The sequence below is a fragment of the Pongo pygmaeus genome, chromosome 5, assembly GCF_028885625.2.
Source record: "Pongo pygmaeus isolate AG05252 chromosome 5, NHGRI_mPonPyg2-v2.0_pri, whole genome shotgun sequence".
Classification (NCBI taxonomy): Eukaryota; Metazoa; Chordata; class Mammalia; order Primates; family Hominidae; genus Pongo; species Pongo pygmaeus.
The window spans coordinates 29,613,680-29,630,946 of record NC_072378.2 but is presented as its reverse complement, the minus strand read 5'-3'; the positions used below and the strand labels follow the sequence as shown (position 1 = coordinate 29,630,946).

Genomic DNA, 17,267 nt, shown 5'->3' with positions numbered 1-17,267 from the left:
GTCTCAAAAAAAAAAAAAAAAAAAAAAAAAAAAAAAAGTGGTACAGAAGTGAAAGAGATGTTTACTTATTGATCAAAAGATGTGAGGGTGTGTGTGTGTGATAAACGATACTAGAAAAAAAGAGAGCAAATGAATGATATTGTATTCTCTTCATTGTTAAGGTGTTCTGCTGTTTATTTTTTTTTGAGGGGAGGGGGACGCGGGACGGACAGAGTCTCACTCTGTCGCCCAGGCTGGAGTGCAATGGCGCGATCTCGGCTCACTGCAAACTTCTGCCTCCCTAGTTCAAGGGATTCTCCTGCCTCAGCCTCCTGAGTAGCTGGGATTACAGGCACGTGCCACCGGCTAATTTTTGTATTTTTAGTAGAGATGGGTTTTCACCATTTTGGTCAGGCTGGTGTTTATATGATATTAATAAATAATGAAAGATGAAGAAAAGATCTGAATCATTTGCATTTTCAGGAAAATTGTTACACATCAGAAAATCTGTCAGGAAATATTTGATACTCCAACACAATCGTTGCCCCTTAAACATACCCATCAACACGACTATTCTTCCTCCTTTAGAGAGTAAAATAAACCTTCAGTACACTGAGTTTTGTGGAATTCTTACCTATTTACTCTGAAGTTTCTATTTACTACTTACCTACCTTTGTTTTCATTGCTCTATTATCTACCTGCAAACGTTTTCTGTGAGTCCTCTATTGTTATAGAATGCACCATAATTTTTTCCATTAGGAAAATTAAATTTTGTTTACTCCTTGTTTTTTTTTTCTTTGAGACAGAGTTTCACTGTTATTGCCCAGGCTGGAATGCAATGGCATGATCTTGGCTCACTGCAACTTCCACCTCCTGGGTTCAAGCAATTCTCCTGCCTCAGCCTCCTGAATAGCTGGGATTACAGGCATGTGCCATCACGCCTGGCTAATTTTCTATTTTTAGTAGAGACAGGGTTTATTCATGTTAGTGAGACTGGTCTCAAACTCCCAACCTCAGGCAAAAAAAAAAAAAAAGTTCTCCATGTGGTGGTGGTGTTGGAGGTGGGGCTTAGTGGGAGGTGTTTGGGTCATCGGGAGCAGATCCTTCATGAATAGATTAATGCCCTCCCACATGAGTGAGTAATTTATTACTCTGTTGGGGCTAGGTTAGTTACCAAAGAGCAGATTGTTACAAAAGCAAGTTTGGTTTCCTAGATTCTCTCTTGCTTCCCTGTCTCCCCATGTGATCTTTTTGCACATGCCACTCACTTTTCCCCTTCTCCACCATGTTTTGACCTAACATTTGGCCTTCACCAGAAGCTGGCCAGATCCAGCACTATCCTGTTGAACTTCCCAGCCTGCAAAATCATGAGCTAAATAAACATCTTCTCTTTATAAACTACCCAGTTTCAAGTTATTCTGTTATAGTAATACTCAACAGACTAAGACAGTCATTGAAAACAAAGTCAACCTGGAGGAGCCTTAAGGAGACATGATTAGGACTAAATACAATGTGATATCCTCGATGAAATCCTGTGACAGAAAAAGGAAGTTAAAAGAACTAATGAAACCTGGCTGGGCATGGTGGCTCACACCTGTAATCCTAGCACTTTGGGAGGCCAAGGCGAGTGGGTCACTTTAGGTCAGGAGTAAGAGACAAGCCTGGCCAACATGGTGAAATCCTGTCCCTACTAAAAATAGAGAAATCAGCCAGGCACAGTGGCATATGTCTGTAATCACAGCTATTTGGGAGGCTGAGGCACGAGAATCGTTTGAACTCGGGAGGTGGAGGTTGCAGTGAGTGGACATCATGCCATTGCACTCCAGCCTGGGTGACAGATAAAGACTTTGTTTCAAAACAGAAAGAGCTAATGAAATTGAAATAAAGTTTAGTGATATTGTATTAATACTGTTTCATTGGTTGTGAAAAATGTATGATAGTCATATAAGATGTTAACAATGGGGCTGGGGGCAGTGGCACACACCTGTAATCCCAGCACTTTGGGAAGCTGAGGTGGGTAGATAACCTGAGGTCAGGAGTTCGAGACCAGCCTGGCCAACGTGGTGAAACCCTGTCTTTACTAAAAATACAAAAACTAGCTGGGCATGGTGGCACGCACCTGTAATCCTAGCTACTCGGGAGGCTGAGGCAGGAGAATGGCTTGAACCCCAGAGGCAGAGGTTGCAGTGAGCCGAAATCGTGCCACTGCACTTCAGCCTGGGTGACAGAGTGAGACTCCCTCAAAAAAAAAAAAAAAAAAAAAAAAGATGTTAACAATGGGGAACTGAGTGTGACATATGTGAGAACTATGTATTATCTTTGCAACTTTTGTGTAATCTAAAAGTATTCTAAAATAAATAAGTTTATTAAAAAAAAAAACAACAACAACCCTCAGAAGAGGAAAGGAATAGGGAGTTAAAGAAAAAACAGTATACTTTTTAGTTTTCCCAGGGTTTTCTATCAAGGGGCTGGGAAGAGGGAGAAAAGATTGGAACCTCAGAGACAGTGCAGGGCTCCAGAGTTCTCTTGTCCTCTGACTACTGGGGCTGCTCTGAAATTGTCTTCATCCCCCTATTGATGTCAGGTTCCAGGGTCAGCCACCTCTGCCCAACTCAGACCACAGACATCCCAGCCTTTTCTGATTGCTCGATTTGTGTTTGAGACACCAGAGAGGTGGCACCCCCAAATGGCCATAGGCCTGAGGACAGACGACCTGAGCCCCCTTTTCTTCTCGCTGTGGACTTCCCCTGTGTCTCCTTGGGCTCCCAGAAGTCAGACAGGGTTCTTCATGCAAGGGCAAGTGTTTTAGTCTCTTTGGGCTGCTATTAAAAATTATATATCATAGACTGAGAAACACTGCCCTAGCCAAGTGATGGAGGTTAACATAATCATTTGATAAATCAACTGGGTAATATACACTCTTGGTATGTTGTATTGAAAGTATTGCATTTCATCTCTGTGCTCTTCTTCCCCCAAACCTATAGCCCTGTCAACCACACTCAAATTAAGGGACATTTTACAATATGCCTCACCAGTACTCCTCCAAAAATACCAAATTATCAAAAACGATGTCTGAGAAATTGTCACAGACCAGAGGAGGCTAAGGAGATATGAAGGGGACTAAATATAATGTATCCTGGATGGGATCCTGGAACATAAAAGTGATGTTAGGGAAAAGAATAAAATCCAAATAAAATAGGAGTTAGTAACAATGTATCAATATTGTTTCATAACCTGTCACAAATGTATAATAAAATAAGACATTAATAATAGGGGAAACTGAATGTGGAACATACGAGAACTATGTACTATCTTTGCAACTTTTCTGTAAATCCAAAAATATTGTAGATTTGATTTGATTTGATTTAATTTTTGAGATAGTTTTGCTCTTGTTGCCCAGGCTGGAGTGCAATGGCACGATCTTGGCTCACCACAACCTCCACCTCCTGGGCTCAAGCGATTCACCTGCTTCAGCCTCCTAAGCAGCTGGGATTACAGGAATGCACCACCACGCCCGGCTAATTTTGTATTTTTAGTAGAGACGGGATTTCTCCATGTTGGTCAGGCTGGTCTCAAACCCCCAACCTCAGATGATCCGCCCGCCTTGGCCTCCCAATGTGCTGGGATTACAGGTGTGAACAGTGCCCAGCCAATATTTTAGATTTTAAAAGGATATTTTTATAACTAGTGCTCAGGAAAGAAAAAGAAAGTGGAAGTAAAAATTATCTACTTTTCGGGCGGCTCACCTTCACTCCCTCATTGACACCCAGCCTCCACGCCAGCCATATCTGTCCAGTTTAGACTGCAGCCCAGTCCTCTCCCAGGCCGCTCAATCAGAATCCAGGAGAGCAGAACATCAGCACTTGTATGTGGTCACCGGGCTGAGAACAGAAGACCGGACCCCTTTGGCCTTCTCAGGTTGAGACCTCCCATTGTCACCCCTGGCTTTCAGCAACTGGACAGGACAATGTACCCAAGGGGGTGCCCCAGTCCCGTGTTAGGTTCAGAATCTGAAGTGTTTCCCAAATCCACGCTGACAGATGTTTCCTCTCCACCTAGTGACCGTGGATTCTGACCTCAAGACAGAGCGAGGTTTCCAGGCCATAACAGGTGGTTCTCAGGTTACAAGTGGACAACATAAACATACTGTCACTTCTGCTGCTGCTTCCAGGGACAAATGTGGCTTATCCTGAAGACCAACCCCTACTCTCCATCCCTAGGATTGGCAAAAGGAAAGGAAATTCTCAGGGCATTGGCCTAGGGAGTTGGAGAGGCTGCTGGTGAAGTGAAAACAGGAACAGAATAGGGACATTAGAGATAAAGGGGCATAGAAAGGAATCAGCTCTGATGACACCTGTGTAGGATCAATGGGTTCTGCTTGGGGAGAGGCTCACAGGTTTCTAACTGGGGTGGTGTTTTTCGCATGGATGATAATTACAGCTGTGTCAGTTTTATAAGCGATCAGAAAACTACACTTAAATTTTAAGCAATTTTCTGTGCTTACAGAGATAGTATAATGTGCTTACACACGAAGAAAGGGAAGAAGACAAGGGGAGAAGAAGTGATTGTAGGAATTAGGTTCCTGTTTCCTTGCTAGCTGTCAACAAAGGGTTGCTCTCAGCTTCTGGAAGGTACCTGCATTCTTTTGCTCATGGCCACATCCATCTTGAAAGACAGCCATGGTACACTAAATACTTCTTTTGCTTTGAATCTTCCCAACTTCTCTTTGATCTTTGTTTTTTCTGCCTCTTAAGGAGTTCATGTGGTTAGATCAGGCCCAACCTGATAACCTGTTTTATGGTCAATTGTCTTGGGACTTCAATTACAACAGCATAATCCCTACATAGTGGTACAGATGGTCCCTGATTTACGATGGCTCAACTTATGGTTTTTCAACTTTATGATGATGTGAAAGCAACACACATTCAGTATAAACTGTACTTTGAATTTTGATATTTTCCTGGGTTAGAGAGTATGATACTCTCTGATGGTGCTGGACAGCAGTAGTGAGCTGCAGTTCCCATCAGCCACATAATTATGATGGTAACAACTGATACTGTACTCTACAGTATACTGTATGCAACCAGTTACATGAGATAGTCAACACTTTATCATACAATGGGATTTGTGTTAAGTGATTTTGCCCAGCTGTAGGCTAATGTGTTCTGAGCACATTTAAGGTAGGCTAGGCTGAGCTAATATATTCAGTAGGTTAGGTGTATTAAATACATTTTCCACTTGAAAATATTTTTAACTTAAAATGGTTTTATCGAAACATGACCCCATTTTAAATTGAAGAGCATCTGTACTTAGATTAGTGTTTGACTGAATAACCAATACTTTATATTGGGCAGAAACATCCTGATGGCTGATGCCATCGATTTTGGCCTTGGATCTAGCACCCACAGCCGTAGGCTCTGGCTGAGGCCATGGGGTTTGCATCTTCAGGCTGACTTGAGCTTGACTTGCACAGGGATAACCTTGAATGAGGAGGATTCCATCCATTACCAAGGTAACATTTTTTTAAGTTCTCATCAGGTTTCAACATAAGGGCTAGGGGACTTTTTCAGAGGAACAGGGCTGACTGCAAGCATTTATTTACATTTCTTTTTTCTTTTCTTTCTTTTTTTTTTTTTTTTTTCTTTGAGACGGAGTCTCTCTCTTTCGCCCAGGCTGGACTGCAGTGGCTCTATCTCGGCTCACTGCAAGCTCCGCCTCCCGGGTTCACGCCATTCTCCTGCCTCAGCCTCTGAGTAGCTGGGACTATAGTCGCCTGCCACCACGCCCGGCTAATTTTTTCTACTTTTAGTAGAGACGGAGTTTCACCGTGTTAGCCAGGATGGTCTCGATCTCCTGACCTCGTGATCCGCCCGCCTCAGCCTCCCAAAGTGCTGGGATTACAGGCGTGAGCCACTGCGCCCAGCCGTATTTACATTTCTTTAGGTCAGTTTGTTGTTCGTCGATGGATCGCCTTCCTCAGTACGGTAACACCAACCCAGAGCACTAAGAGGCTGAATATGTACTTGATTTCCCATAGTACTTTGTCTCAGGGAAATCTTACCTAGAGGGCCAAATCTTCCTGATGGCAGCCAGGGCTCATTGCAATGAAAATAAGAGACCTTTTACTGTTGCCTACAAATGGATCTAAGGTTGGGCCCACAGACTGCAGGAGGCGCTGATCTGTAAGGCAGCACAGTTGTTGCCATTCTTTCTTAACAAGCATTGACACTCTACCTCCTTATACCCCTCCCCCCCCACCATCTCAACTCCCAAGTGATCCAGCTAAAGTGTAATGATTTGGTTGGCTCTGCCAATAGCTATTGTTAATTTCCCTCCTTTCACATTCACTGTGCGTCTCTGTAATTTTCTGTGGAAAAATTGCAGATACTAGGATGAAATAACTTTTGTCAGACCCAGATAAAATAGGGCCAGGCTAGGCGCGGTGGCTCACGCCTGTAATCCCAGCACTTTGGGAGGCTGAGGCGGGTGGAGCACCTGAGGTCAGGAGTTCAAGACCAGCCTGGCCAACATGGTGAAACCCCATCTCTACTAAAAGTACAAAAATTAGCCGGGCGTGCTGGCATGTGGCTGTAATCCCAGCTACTGGAGAGGCTGAGGCAGGAGAATTGCTTGAACCTGGGAGGTGGAGGTTGCAGTGAGCCGAGATCACACCATTGCACTCCAGCCTAGGTGAAGAAGCGAGACTCTGTCTCAAAGAAAAAAAAAAAAAGGCCAGGAAGGCATGAAGGAGAGGAAGGTCATGCTTACATGTCTGAAGTAAGAATTGTTTTGTTGGGCGTGGTCGCTCACGCCTGTAATCCTAGCACTTTGGGAGGCTGAGGCAGGTGGATCACCTGAGGTCGGGAGTTCAAGACCAGCCTGACCAACATGGAAAACCCTGTCTCTACTAACAATAAAAAAATTAGCTGGGCGTGGTGGCGCATGCCTGTAATCCCAGCTACTCAGGAAGCTGAGGCAGGAGAATGGCTTGAACCTGGGAGGCGGAGGTTGCTGTGAGCTGAGATAGCGCCATTGCACTCTAGCCTGGGCAACAAGAGTGAAACTCTGTATCAAAAAAAAAAAAAAAAAAAGAATTGTTTCAAAGGACTTTTTAAAAACTCCACAAGAAGTCTTTTCTAGCTGGGCTCACGCCGGTAATCCCAGCACTTTGGGAGGCCAAGGCAGGCAGATCACGAGGTCAGAAGTTTGAGACCAGCCTGACCAACATGGTGAAACCCTATGTCTATTTAAAAAAAAAAAAATTAGCCCGGTATGGTGGTGCGTGACTGTAATCCCAGCTACTCGGGAGGCCAAGGCAGGAGAATCGCTTGAACCAGGAGTTGGAGGTTGCAGTGAGCCGAGATGGCGCCACTGCACTCCAGCTGGGGCAACAGAGCAAGACTCTGTCTCAAAATAAATAAATAAATAAATAAAAGAAATCTTTTCTTCATCCTTCTTGAATGTCCTGTCACAAGGTTTATCAGCAGACATTCTTTTTTTTTTTGTTTTGTTTAGAGATAGGGCCTCCCTCCATTGCCTAGGCTGGAATGCAGTGGTGCAATCATAGCTCACTGTAACCTCAAACTCCTGGGCTCAAGCAATCCTCCCACCTCAACCTCCTAAGTAGCTAGGACTAAAGGCATGTACCACCACACCTGGCCAAACTGTTTTCATTTTTTCTAGAGAAAGCGTCTTGCTATGTTGCCCAGGCTGGTCTTGAACTCCTGGACTCCAGCAATCCTCCCTCCTCAGCTTCCCAAAATGTTAGCATTCCAGGCGTGAGCCATGGGGCCCAGCCTAGACATTCTTTAGTACTACAGTAATTCAGATAAGATGCTCTTGAAAGAACCCTTGCCCAGTAATGGCAATGCCTCCCGAGTAGCTGGGATTACAGGCGTGCGTCACCACGACCGGCTAACTTTTGTATTTTTAATAGAGACAAGGTTTCGCCATATTGGCCACACTGAGGTCGAACTTCCGACCTCAGGTGATCCGCCCCCCTCGGCCTCCCAAAGTGCCCGGATTACAGGTGTGAGCCACCGCTCTCGGCCGCGTGTTTTAATCATAATACTTTGGTCTTTTTTTTTTTTTTCCGTAAATACTTTCCTTTTTTTTTTTTTTTTTTTTTTTTGAGATGGAGTTTCGCTCTTGTTGCCCAGGCTGGAGTGCGGTGGCGTGATCTCGGCTCACTGCAACCTCTGCCTCCTGGGTTCAAGAGATTCTCCTGCCTCAGCCTCCTGAGTAGCTGGGGTTACAGGCGCCCGCCACCACGCCTGGCTAACTTTTGTACTTTTAGTAGAGACAGGGTTTCGCCATGTTGGCCAGGCTGGTCTTGAACTCCTGACTTCAGGTAATTCATCCTCCTCGACCTCCCAAAGTGCCGGAATTACAGGCGTGAGCAACCGCGCCCGGCCTTTTTTTTTTTTTTTTTGTCTTCTTCTTCTAGAGTCAATTAAGACTGGGAAAAGGAAAATCCTAGCGCTAGTTGGGACCAGCAGTTATCAGTTGGTCGGAGGCTCGAAGTGGTGGTGCATGGCCGGGCTGTCTATGATTCTTAGGATGGGAAGCTTGACCTTGGCGGGCCCACCCTCTTAGCTGGGTCAAGGGGCAGGTTCTCGGTGGCCTGAGGACTGGGAGGGAGCGGAAGCGGGCGGGGCCGGGGCGGGGCCGCGGCGGGGCCGCGGCGCCGGGACTGCGGGTGCTGGGCTGGAGCGCTCCAGCCGCTGGTCCCCGGGAGACCCTGCGCCCCTAAATCGCAGTCCACTGCGCGCTTCAGGTGAGTAGTGCGGCGGCGGGGAGTCGCGCTAGCGGTGGTAGAGGCTGATGTTGGATGTTGTCCCCACTCCTCTGACTCTTCGGCAGGCCAGGGGAGCACCGCGCCCCTAATCTTGGAGGGGGTTCCAACCTCTGGGGTCCTCCGGGGAAAAGTGGGTTAGTCTGGGGTGTAGCCAAGTGCCCTGTCCACTGTGGGCACGCTGGGGATTCCGGGCCGAGGAAGGGCTCCTGGCATGTGTTGAAACAGTCTGCATCCCAGAAGGAAGATTCTGGGCAGATGGGCATCGGGAAAGGCAGTCCCAACCAATAGGACCGTTTCTGAGCACATAAGCGTATTCAGTGGGTGCTAACAAGCGCCTGCTTTGCCAAGCAACAGTGAGCAAAACAGGCTTTGTTCCTGGCTGCCGGAAGCTTCAAGGCTGGGGTTCCGGAGCTGGGCGCGCAATGACAAACTAAGCGCCGAGGACAGGGCCAGGAGCGCCCACCAGGGCCGCGATCTGGTGGGTAGGGGCAGGGCAATGGCTGGAAAGGGTCCCTGAAGCCCTAAGCAGAGACCCAAGGGCCTCATGACTCCAGGAAGGCCATTTTGCTTGGCTGACAGGCGGAAAACTCACGTGGCTGGAGTAGCAGGATTGGTGACAAGGGCGAATCCCACTAAGCCTTGCAACTGTCTGGGGTGTGACAGGTGAAGGGGATTCTCATCATTCTCGGAATTGCTGTGGATAAAGGGTTTTGGGTTGGAGAGAGATTGGGTGCACTCAAAGGACTGAAAGATGGCGACGACAGATTCCCTCAGAGGATTTACATTCTGGAAGGGTGGGGACAAGTCCGGGTACAGATAAGCCCGCAGGCGGCCTCCAGCTCTTACAGTCGAAAGTCTAATGAGTTATGCCCAGTCTCCTTCCTTCTCCCGCCGGCATGAGGTCTGGGGCCCTGTGGATGAAGGAAGTTCATGGGAGGCAAACGTGCCTGGGCAAGCAACAGCTGCAGAGATTCAGTCCCCAAGGGGGTTAGGATCCACACTTAGGGCCTCTGCCTACCGCCTCCAGCAAATGCCATCTTGAGGACTAGCGGCAGCATTAGGTCTTCTCTGCCAGAAAACTGGAAGGCCAGTTCTTGAGGGCACTGTTACTAAGGCTGTTTTGTTGTTGTTGTTGTTGTTGTTGAGACGGAGTTTCGCTCTCGTTGCCGTGTCTGGAGTGCAATGGCGCGATCTCGGCTCACCGCAACCTCCGCCTCCCGGATTCAAGCGATTCTCCTGCCTCAGCCTCCCTAGTAGCTGGGATTACAGGCATGCGCCACCACGCCCAGATAATTTTGTATTTTTAGTGGAGACGGGGTTTCTCCATGTTGGTCAAGCTGGTCTCAAACTCCTGACCTCAGGTGATCCGCCCGCCTTGGCCTCCCAAAGTGTTGGGATTACAGGCTGAGCCGCCGTGCCCGGCCTCATTAAGGCTGTTTTGAAGTGCAGTTGGCTGGAAAGTGGAAGAATAATCCAAGATCTGCATGCCTCATAAAAGGAGTGTGAGTGGTTTTGAAAGATAGGAAAGGAAAGGGAGAGAGAAGAGAGAGGAAGAAAGGAAGGAAATAAAATTCATATCCCAGGAATGCAGCTTTCATGACAACATTTTGGAGATCAAATTAACTCTATTCCTCGAGGGCGTTTTCTCTTGCTGGTATTTTCAGTTCTATTAACACTTCTCGAAAAGTGAAAGGAGAAAATAGTCAACAGAGTTTTTTGGTCTTTATCCTTTTCTTTCTATCTCTAGTGAGGGAGATGGGCGTGAGTGGCTGTCAGCAGGAAAAGGTGAGAGTTCAGCTATGTTTGCATCTGAGCAGGAAATTTCCAAGGATGAGCAGGGAACTCCAGTGCTGGGCTCATTGTGAGCCCAGAATAAGTGATTGCTCTTGGGTTGTTAGCAGTATTCTTTACAAAGATCTGTGTATACAGTGGTTCCCCTTATCCACAGGTGATATGTTCCAAGACCTCTAGTGGATACTTTGTTTTTGTTGTTGTTGTTTTTTGAGGCAGAATATCGCTCTGGTACCCAGTGCAGTGGTACAGTCTTGGCTCACTGCAACCTCCACCTCGCGGGTTCAAGTAATTCTCCTGCCTCAGCATCCTGAGCAGCTGGGACTACAGCGTGCCACCACGCCCAGCTAATTTTTGTATTTTCAGTAGAGACAGGATTTCACCATGTTGGCCAGGCTGCTCTCAAATTCCTGCCCTCAAGTGATCCACCGTGCCCCACCCCAGTGGATACTTTGAAACCATGGATAGTGCCAAACCCTGTATACACTATGTTTTTTTTTTCTATACATACATACTAATGATAAAGTTTGATTTATAAATTAGGCATGGTAAGAGATTGACAATAACTAGTAATAAGATAGAACAATTACAGCAATATATTGTAATAAAAGTTGTGTGAATACAGTATCTCTTTCAAAATAACTTATATTGTAAATCTTAGCAACCTCAGCATATGATTATTTTTTCTTTCCTTAAGACAAGAATTTTTACTTTTTATGGCTTCTGTTTGCATATCTGAATTTCCAGCGTCTCTACTCTTGTGCTTTAGGGTCATTATTAAGTAAAATAAGGGGTTCTTGAGCACAGGCAACGGCTATACTGCAATAGTCAACCTGATAACTGAGATGGCTAGCTACTAAGGAACTAATGGGCAGGTATTGTCTGCAGTGTGGATATGCTAGTCAAAGGGATGATTTACATCCTGGGCAGGCCAGAGAGAAAAGGTACAAGATTCCATCATGCTACTCAGAATGTCAAACAATTTAAAACTTAGGAATTGTTTATCTCTGGATTTTTTTTTTTTTTTTTTTTTTTTTTTTTTTTTTTTTTTGAGACGGAGTCTCACTCTGTCTCCCAGGCTGGAGTGCAGTGGCGCAATCTTGGTTCATGGCAACCTCCACCATGATTCTCCTGCCTCAAGGGTTCAAGTGATTCTCCTGCCTCAGCCTCCCGAGTTGCTGGGATTACAGATGTGTGCCACTATGCCCAGCTATTTTCTTTTTGTATTTTTAGTAAAGACAGGGTTTCACCAGGTTGACCAGGCTGGTCTTGAACTCCTGACCTCAGATGATCTGCCTACCTCAGCCTCCCAAAATGCTGGGATTATAGGCGTGAGCCACTGTGCCTGTCCTCTGGATTTTTTCATTCAATATTTTTAAACCATGGTTGACCATGGGTAACCTGAAGCATTGGAAAGCAAAACCATGATAAAGGGGAACTACTACATGTATTGAAAATCCAGATCACACAATTGTGTGTGTGTATATAATTTTGGTAATGGAAGAGATCTTAGAGAGTGTCTCCTTTATTCTCACATTTCTGATGAAACCAAGTCAGAAAGAATAGAGACTCATTCAAGGTGATCTGTAACAGATCCTAGCCTGGTTACCCCAGCTACATGATTTCCAATGGTACTGAGTCTAACATTAGCATTAGGTTTAAACATTAACTTTTGTAGATCAAGAATGTCCACTTGTCCTTGGAAAATTATTTAGCATCTCTGCATTAGGTCCTTAAGACAGGGCCAGTAATTGTTACCTCATTGCTGAGAGCATCCAATGGCACACAGCAGGGGTTTAGTAACTGCTGGCATTCCCTGACCAAATAAGGAAGCTGTTTCTTACCCTCCCTCTTGCTGATATGTTTTGTTTTTCTCTGACCTCAGGTTTCTAGAAGCAGGGTAGAACAGAGGGCAGACACCTAGCCCAGCCTGGTGTTACTAAACAATGGCAGCTGGTGAGCCAAGGGTGACCAGGGCCCTGAACTCTGTGGCCCCGGCTTTGAGGGAAGCAAAGTTGTTCTCAATTGTGGAAGAGGAGAATTTGGACAGCAGAACAAAAGAGGAAGACAGCCTCTTGGAGCAGATACATTTGTCACAGGAAGCCACATCAAACCCTGGGGCCTTTGCTGGGCCTCCCCATCTGCGCAGTTACTGGGAGGTAGATAGCCCCAGGAAGGAATCCAGTCAGCCCTGGGCACCAGGCCAGGAGTGGATAAAGCTAGAAAGAGACACCACAGAAGAGAAGATGTTTGAACAGCTGAAGCCAATTGAACCTGTACAGAAGACGCTCCCATGGGTGGGCGAGGTAGCTGCCACCCTGCAGGAAGCCATGAAGAGAGATTGCTGGAGGGAGGCATGGGTGAAGAAGGTGAGGAGACTAAGCTAGAGAGAGGTGGGTTCCAGGTCCTGGACTCCAGGAGCTCTTTCATGCATGCTCCTGCCTGCAGGTCAAATGAAATCTCAGATTGTTCCAGACTGAACGACATCCAGAAAAAGGAGCTGCAAGACCTTTCTCCATCTGCCGCACCATCCTGGCATCCTTCATGGAGTACTTCCTCAAATTTGTTAGAGTGGCAGCATTTTTTCCTTTGCTTTGCTTTCCTATTTATATTCTGCATATCCTCTTTCCTCTCCCCCACTTCTTATCTTTCTCCCTTTCTCTTTCTCTTCATCTTTCCTTTCCTTTTTTTTTTTTTTTTTTTTTGAGACGGAGTCTCGCTCTGTCACCCAGGCTGGAGTGCAGTGGCGCGATCTTGGCTCACTGCAACCTCTGCCTCCCAGGCTCAAGCAATTCTCCTGCCTCAGCCTCCTGAGTAGCTGGGATTACAGGCATGTGCCACCATGCCCGGCTAATTTTTGTGTTTTTAGTAGAGACCAGGTTTCACCATGTTGGTCAGGCTGGCCTCGAACTCCTGACCTTGTGATCTGCCTGCCTCAGCCTCCCAAAGTGCTGGGATTACAGGCGTGAGCCACCGCGCCCGGCCTCCTTTCTATACTTCACAGTTGCTGGCCTTGTGTCTGTCTTTTAATATTTCTCTCTTCCTTCCATGGTTTTATCTTTCTCTTAAGTTTTAATTCTCTGAATCTTGAGACTGGATGTTAATCTTGTACACACACACACACACACACACACACATACATATATTTATATAAACTTCTTGAGTCTCTCCTGTTCTTCCAGAAGCCAGTCACCTTTGAGGATGTGGCAGTGAATTTCACCCAGGAAGAGTGGGACTGTCTAGATGCCAGCCAGAGGGTCCTTTACCAGGATGTTATGTCGGAAACCTTTAAGAATCTAACATCTGTGGGTAAGAGGCTGGGCTTCCCTCAGCAAGCCCCCTGTCCTAAGGGCCCTGGAACATCTGGTTTCCCTGGACAGGTAGATCAGCTTATAATTAGTTTCACTGACCCCTGGTTCTATGCTTTCCAGGTGTGAAAGATCTGAGTCACTAAGCTCAGTGGTAAAGAGAAGAAATGATAGCCTACATGAAGGCAAAGATAACACTTGTAACATGATGACAGTGTTCTCAAAATATACAATTTTTTCCATTCATCAAACACATATTTACTAAGTCACTCCTGAGAACCAGGTACTTTGCTAGCAGCTGGCCTTTTGAATGTCTCCTTTCTGCATCTACATGTCCCAGGTTATGGTTCTTAAACAAAGGCTACAGGAGGTAGCCTGTTGTCCCCATCAGATGTGAAGGGGCCACACCTGGGACCAACTCAACTCTTTCTCATTCCCACACATCAGCCAGAATCTTTCTGCATAAGCCAGAGCTAATCACCAAGCTTGAGCAAGAAGAGGAACAGTGGAGAGAGTTTGTCCATCTCCCAAACACAGAAGGCCTTTCAGGTAAGAATTGCCAAGCAGGGAGGAAGGAAAAAAGGGTCCAGGATAACCCCTGAAAGGATGGAGAGCTGATGGAGAGGATGAATGCTCTATAGATGCTCTCCTAGTGTACCTCTGTCCGGCCTGGTCAGACTTGGAGTTGAAAGAGAGCTTAATATCATAGGCTCAAGTCCCTCGACTTCAAGTTGAAGATCTAAGTCTCTCTCTCTCTTTTTTTTTTTTTTTTTTGAGACACAGTCTCGCTCTGTTGCCAGGCTGGAGTGCAGTGGCACAATCTTGGCTTACTGCAACCTCCACCTCCCGGGTTCAAGCGATTCTCCTGCCTCAGCCTCTCGAGTAGCTGGGACTACAGGCACATGCTACCATGTCCAGATAATTTTTGTGTTTTTAGTAGAGACAGGGTTTCACCATGTTGGCCAGGATGGTCTTGATCTCTTGACCTCAGGTGATCCACCCACCTCGGCCTCCCAAATTGCTGGGATTACAGTCGTGAGCCACCGTGCCTGGCTGGCTGAAGATCTAAGTCTTTCAGGAGAAGTAAATGTCTTCAGTTTCTAGAGATTGAGAGATGACATGAAGGTTGCTTATGTCCATGATACTGCTCTGATTAAAATGTTCTTTCCAAGAGAAAAGAGAAGCAAAGGAGAAAGGCTTCATGCTGGGTTGGAGTAAGGGAGGCTTTTCCCTGGTAGTAAATAGTTGAGAGAGATATCAAGCCAGGCTGACTATACTTTTTGGTTTTCCAGGACAGTCCTGGTTTATACTTCTCATCCCAGCTTGATTATTAATAACACCTCTTTTCACCCTCAAGTGGCCCAATGTTCATGATGCATTATTATATGGGTGTCTGTGGAGTGTCTGTGGAAGTTTGAGCAATATTGAGAATGAGATAAGATAGATTTCGAGAAGTGTTGTTGTAAGTTAAAATTCACATTTCTGACAGTGTTGAAAGATTCCAGTTAAATTTTTATTTGCTTTTAATTTGAAACGCCAAATTTTTCTTTTTTTTCTTATTTCTAGCCTATGAGGCCCAAAGGTGAGGGTGAATGTGTTGGGTGGGAGAGCAAGGGCAGAGACAAGAAGTGTCTTGGGCTGAATGGAGAGCTGTGTTGGAGTTCTTCTTCTTCTTCTTCTTTTTGAGATGGAGTTTCACTCTAGTTGCCCAGGCAGGAGTGCAGTGGCAACATCTCAGCTCACTGCAACGTCTGCCTCCCGGGTTCAAGTGATTGTCCTGCCTCAGTCTCCCTAGTAGCTGAGATTACAGGCAGATAACATGACGCCTAGCTAATTTTTGTATTTGTAGTAGAGACAGGGTTTCACCATGTTGGTCAGGCTGGTTTCGAACTCCTGACCTCAGGTGATCCACTGGCCTCGGCCTCCCAAAGTGCTGGGATTACAGGCATAAGCCACTGCGCCCAGCCTCTATTGGAGTTCTTATAGTGAATTTTGTGTTATTCTTCCTCATTCACTATAGAAGGCAAGAAGAAAGAGCTTCGAGAACAACATGCCAGTCTGAGAGATGAGGGGACTAGTGATGACAAGGTCTTCCTTGCATGCAGAGGGGCCGGCCAGTGCCCCCTATCTGCCTCAGCTGGGTCTATGGACAGGACCCGGGTGCTTCAAGCATCCCAGGCTGGGCCACCCTTTTTTTGCCACACCTGTGGCAAATGTTTCAGCAGGCGCTCCTACCTCTATAGCCACCAGTTTGTTCACAATCCCAAGCTGACTAACAGCTGCAGTCAGTGTGGGAAGTTGTTTCGGAGCCCCAAGTCCCTCAGCTATCACAGACGCATGCATCTTGGGGAGAGGCCTTTCTGTTGCACGCTCTGTGACAAGACCTACTGTGATGCTTCTGGACTAAGTCGTCACCGCCGCGTCCATCTGGGTTACCGGCCCCATTCATGCTCTGTGTGTGGGAAGAGCTTCCGGGACCAGTCTGAACTCAAACGCCACCAGAAGATACACCAAAACCAGGAGCCAGTGGATGGAAACCAGGAGTGTACTTTGAGGATTCCAGGCACCCCTGCTGAATTCCAGACACCCATCGCCAGAAGCCAGAGGTCCATCCAGGGGCTTTTGGATGTGAACCATGCACCAGTGGCCAGGTCCCAGGAACCTATATTTAGAACTGAGGGTCCTATGGCCCAGAACCAGCCATCTGTACTTAAGAACCAAGCACCTGTGACCAGGACCCAGGCACCCATCACTGGAACCCCCTGTCAGGATGCCAGATCCAACTCTCATCCAGTGAAGCCCTCAAGACTCAATGTCTTCTGTTGCCCCCATTGTCCTGTGACTTTTAGCAAGAAATCCTATCTCTCCAGACACCAGAAGGCCCACCTCACAGAGCCGCCCAACTACTGCTTCCATTGCAGCAAGTCTTTCAGCTCATTTTCCAGGCTGGTCAGACACCAGCAGACCCACTGGAAGCAGAAGAGCTACCGTTGCCCTATCTGTGACCTCTCCTTTGGGGAGAAAGAGCACCTTATGGATCACTGGAGGGGCTATAAAGGCAAGGAATTGTGCCAGAGCAGCCACCATAAATGCCGAGTGATCCTGGGCCAGTGGCTTGGCTTCTCTCATGATGCCCCCACTATGGCTGGGGAGGAATGGAAGCATGGAGGTGATCAATCTCCCCCCAGGGTCCATACCGCCAGGAGAAGAGGCCTAAGAGAGAAGGCCTGCAAAGAAGACAAAACAAAGGAGGCAGTGAGCATCTTGAAACATAAATAAATGGCCTTTCTGACTGAGCTCTTTCTTTGTGTTTGGTTTTCCTGAGGACTGACCTCTGGGGTAATGAGGCTGGAGTAGAGGGAGATGGGTGCTTGGATAAAGAAGGAAATACA

The 17,267-nt window shown here is 46.7% G+C and overlaps 1 protein-coding gene across 1 annotated transcript; it reads left to right on the top strand.

Annotated features, from left to right (window-relative positions):
- The first annotated feature begins 8,638 nt into the window (after positions 1-8,638).
- Positions 8,639-17,262, top strand: ZFP57 (ZFP57 zinc finger protein). Its single transcript, XM_054492167.2, has 5 exons — positions 8,639-8,755; positions 12,453-12,936; positions 13,750-13,876; positions 14,323-14,424; positions 15,896-17,262. Exons 2-5 carry the CDS (start codon positions 12,514-12,516, stop codon positions 17,152-17,154), a joined length of 1,911 nt encoding a protein of 636 aa, XP_054348142.2. The 5' UTR covers positions 8,639-8,755; positions 12,453-12,513; the 3' UTR covers positions 17,155-17,262.
- The last annotated feature ends 5 nt before the right edge of the window (positions 17,263-17,267 follow it).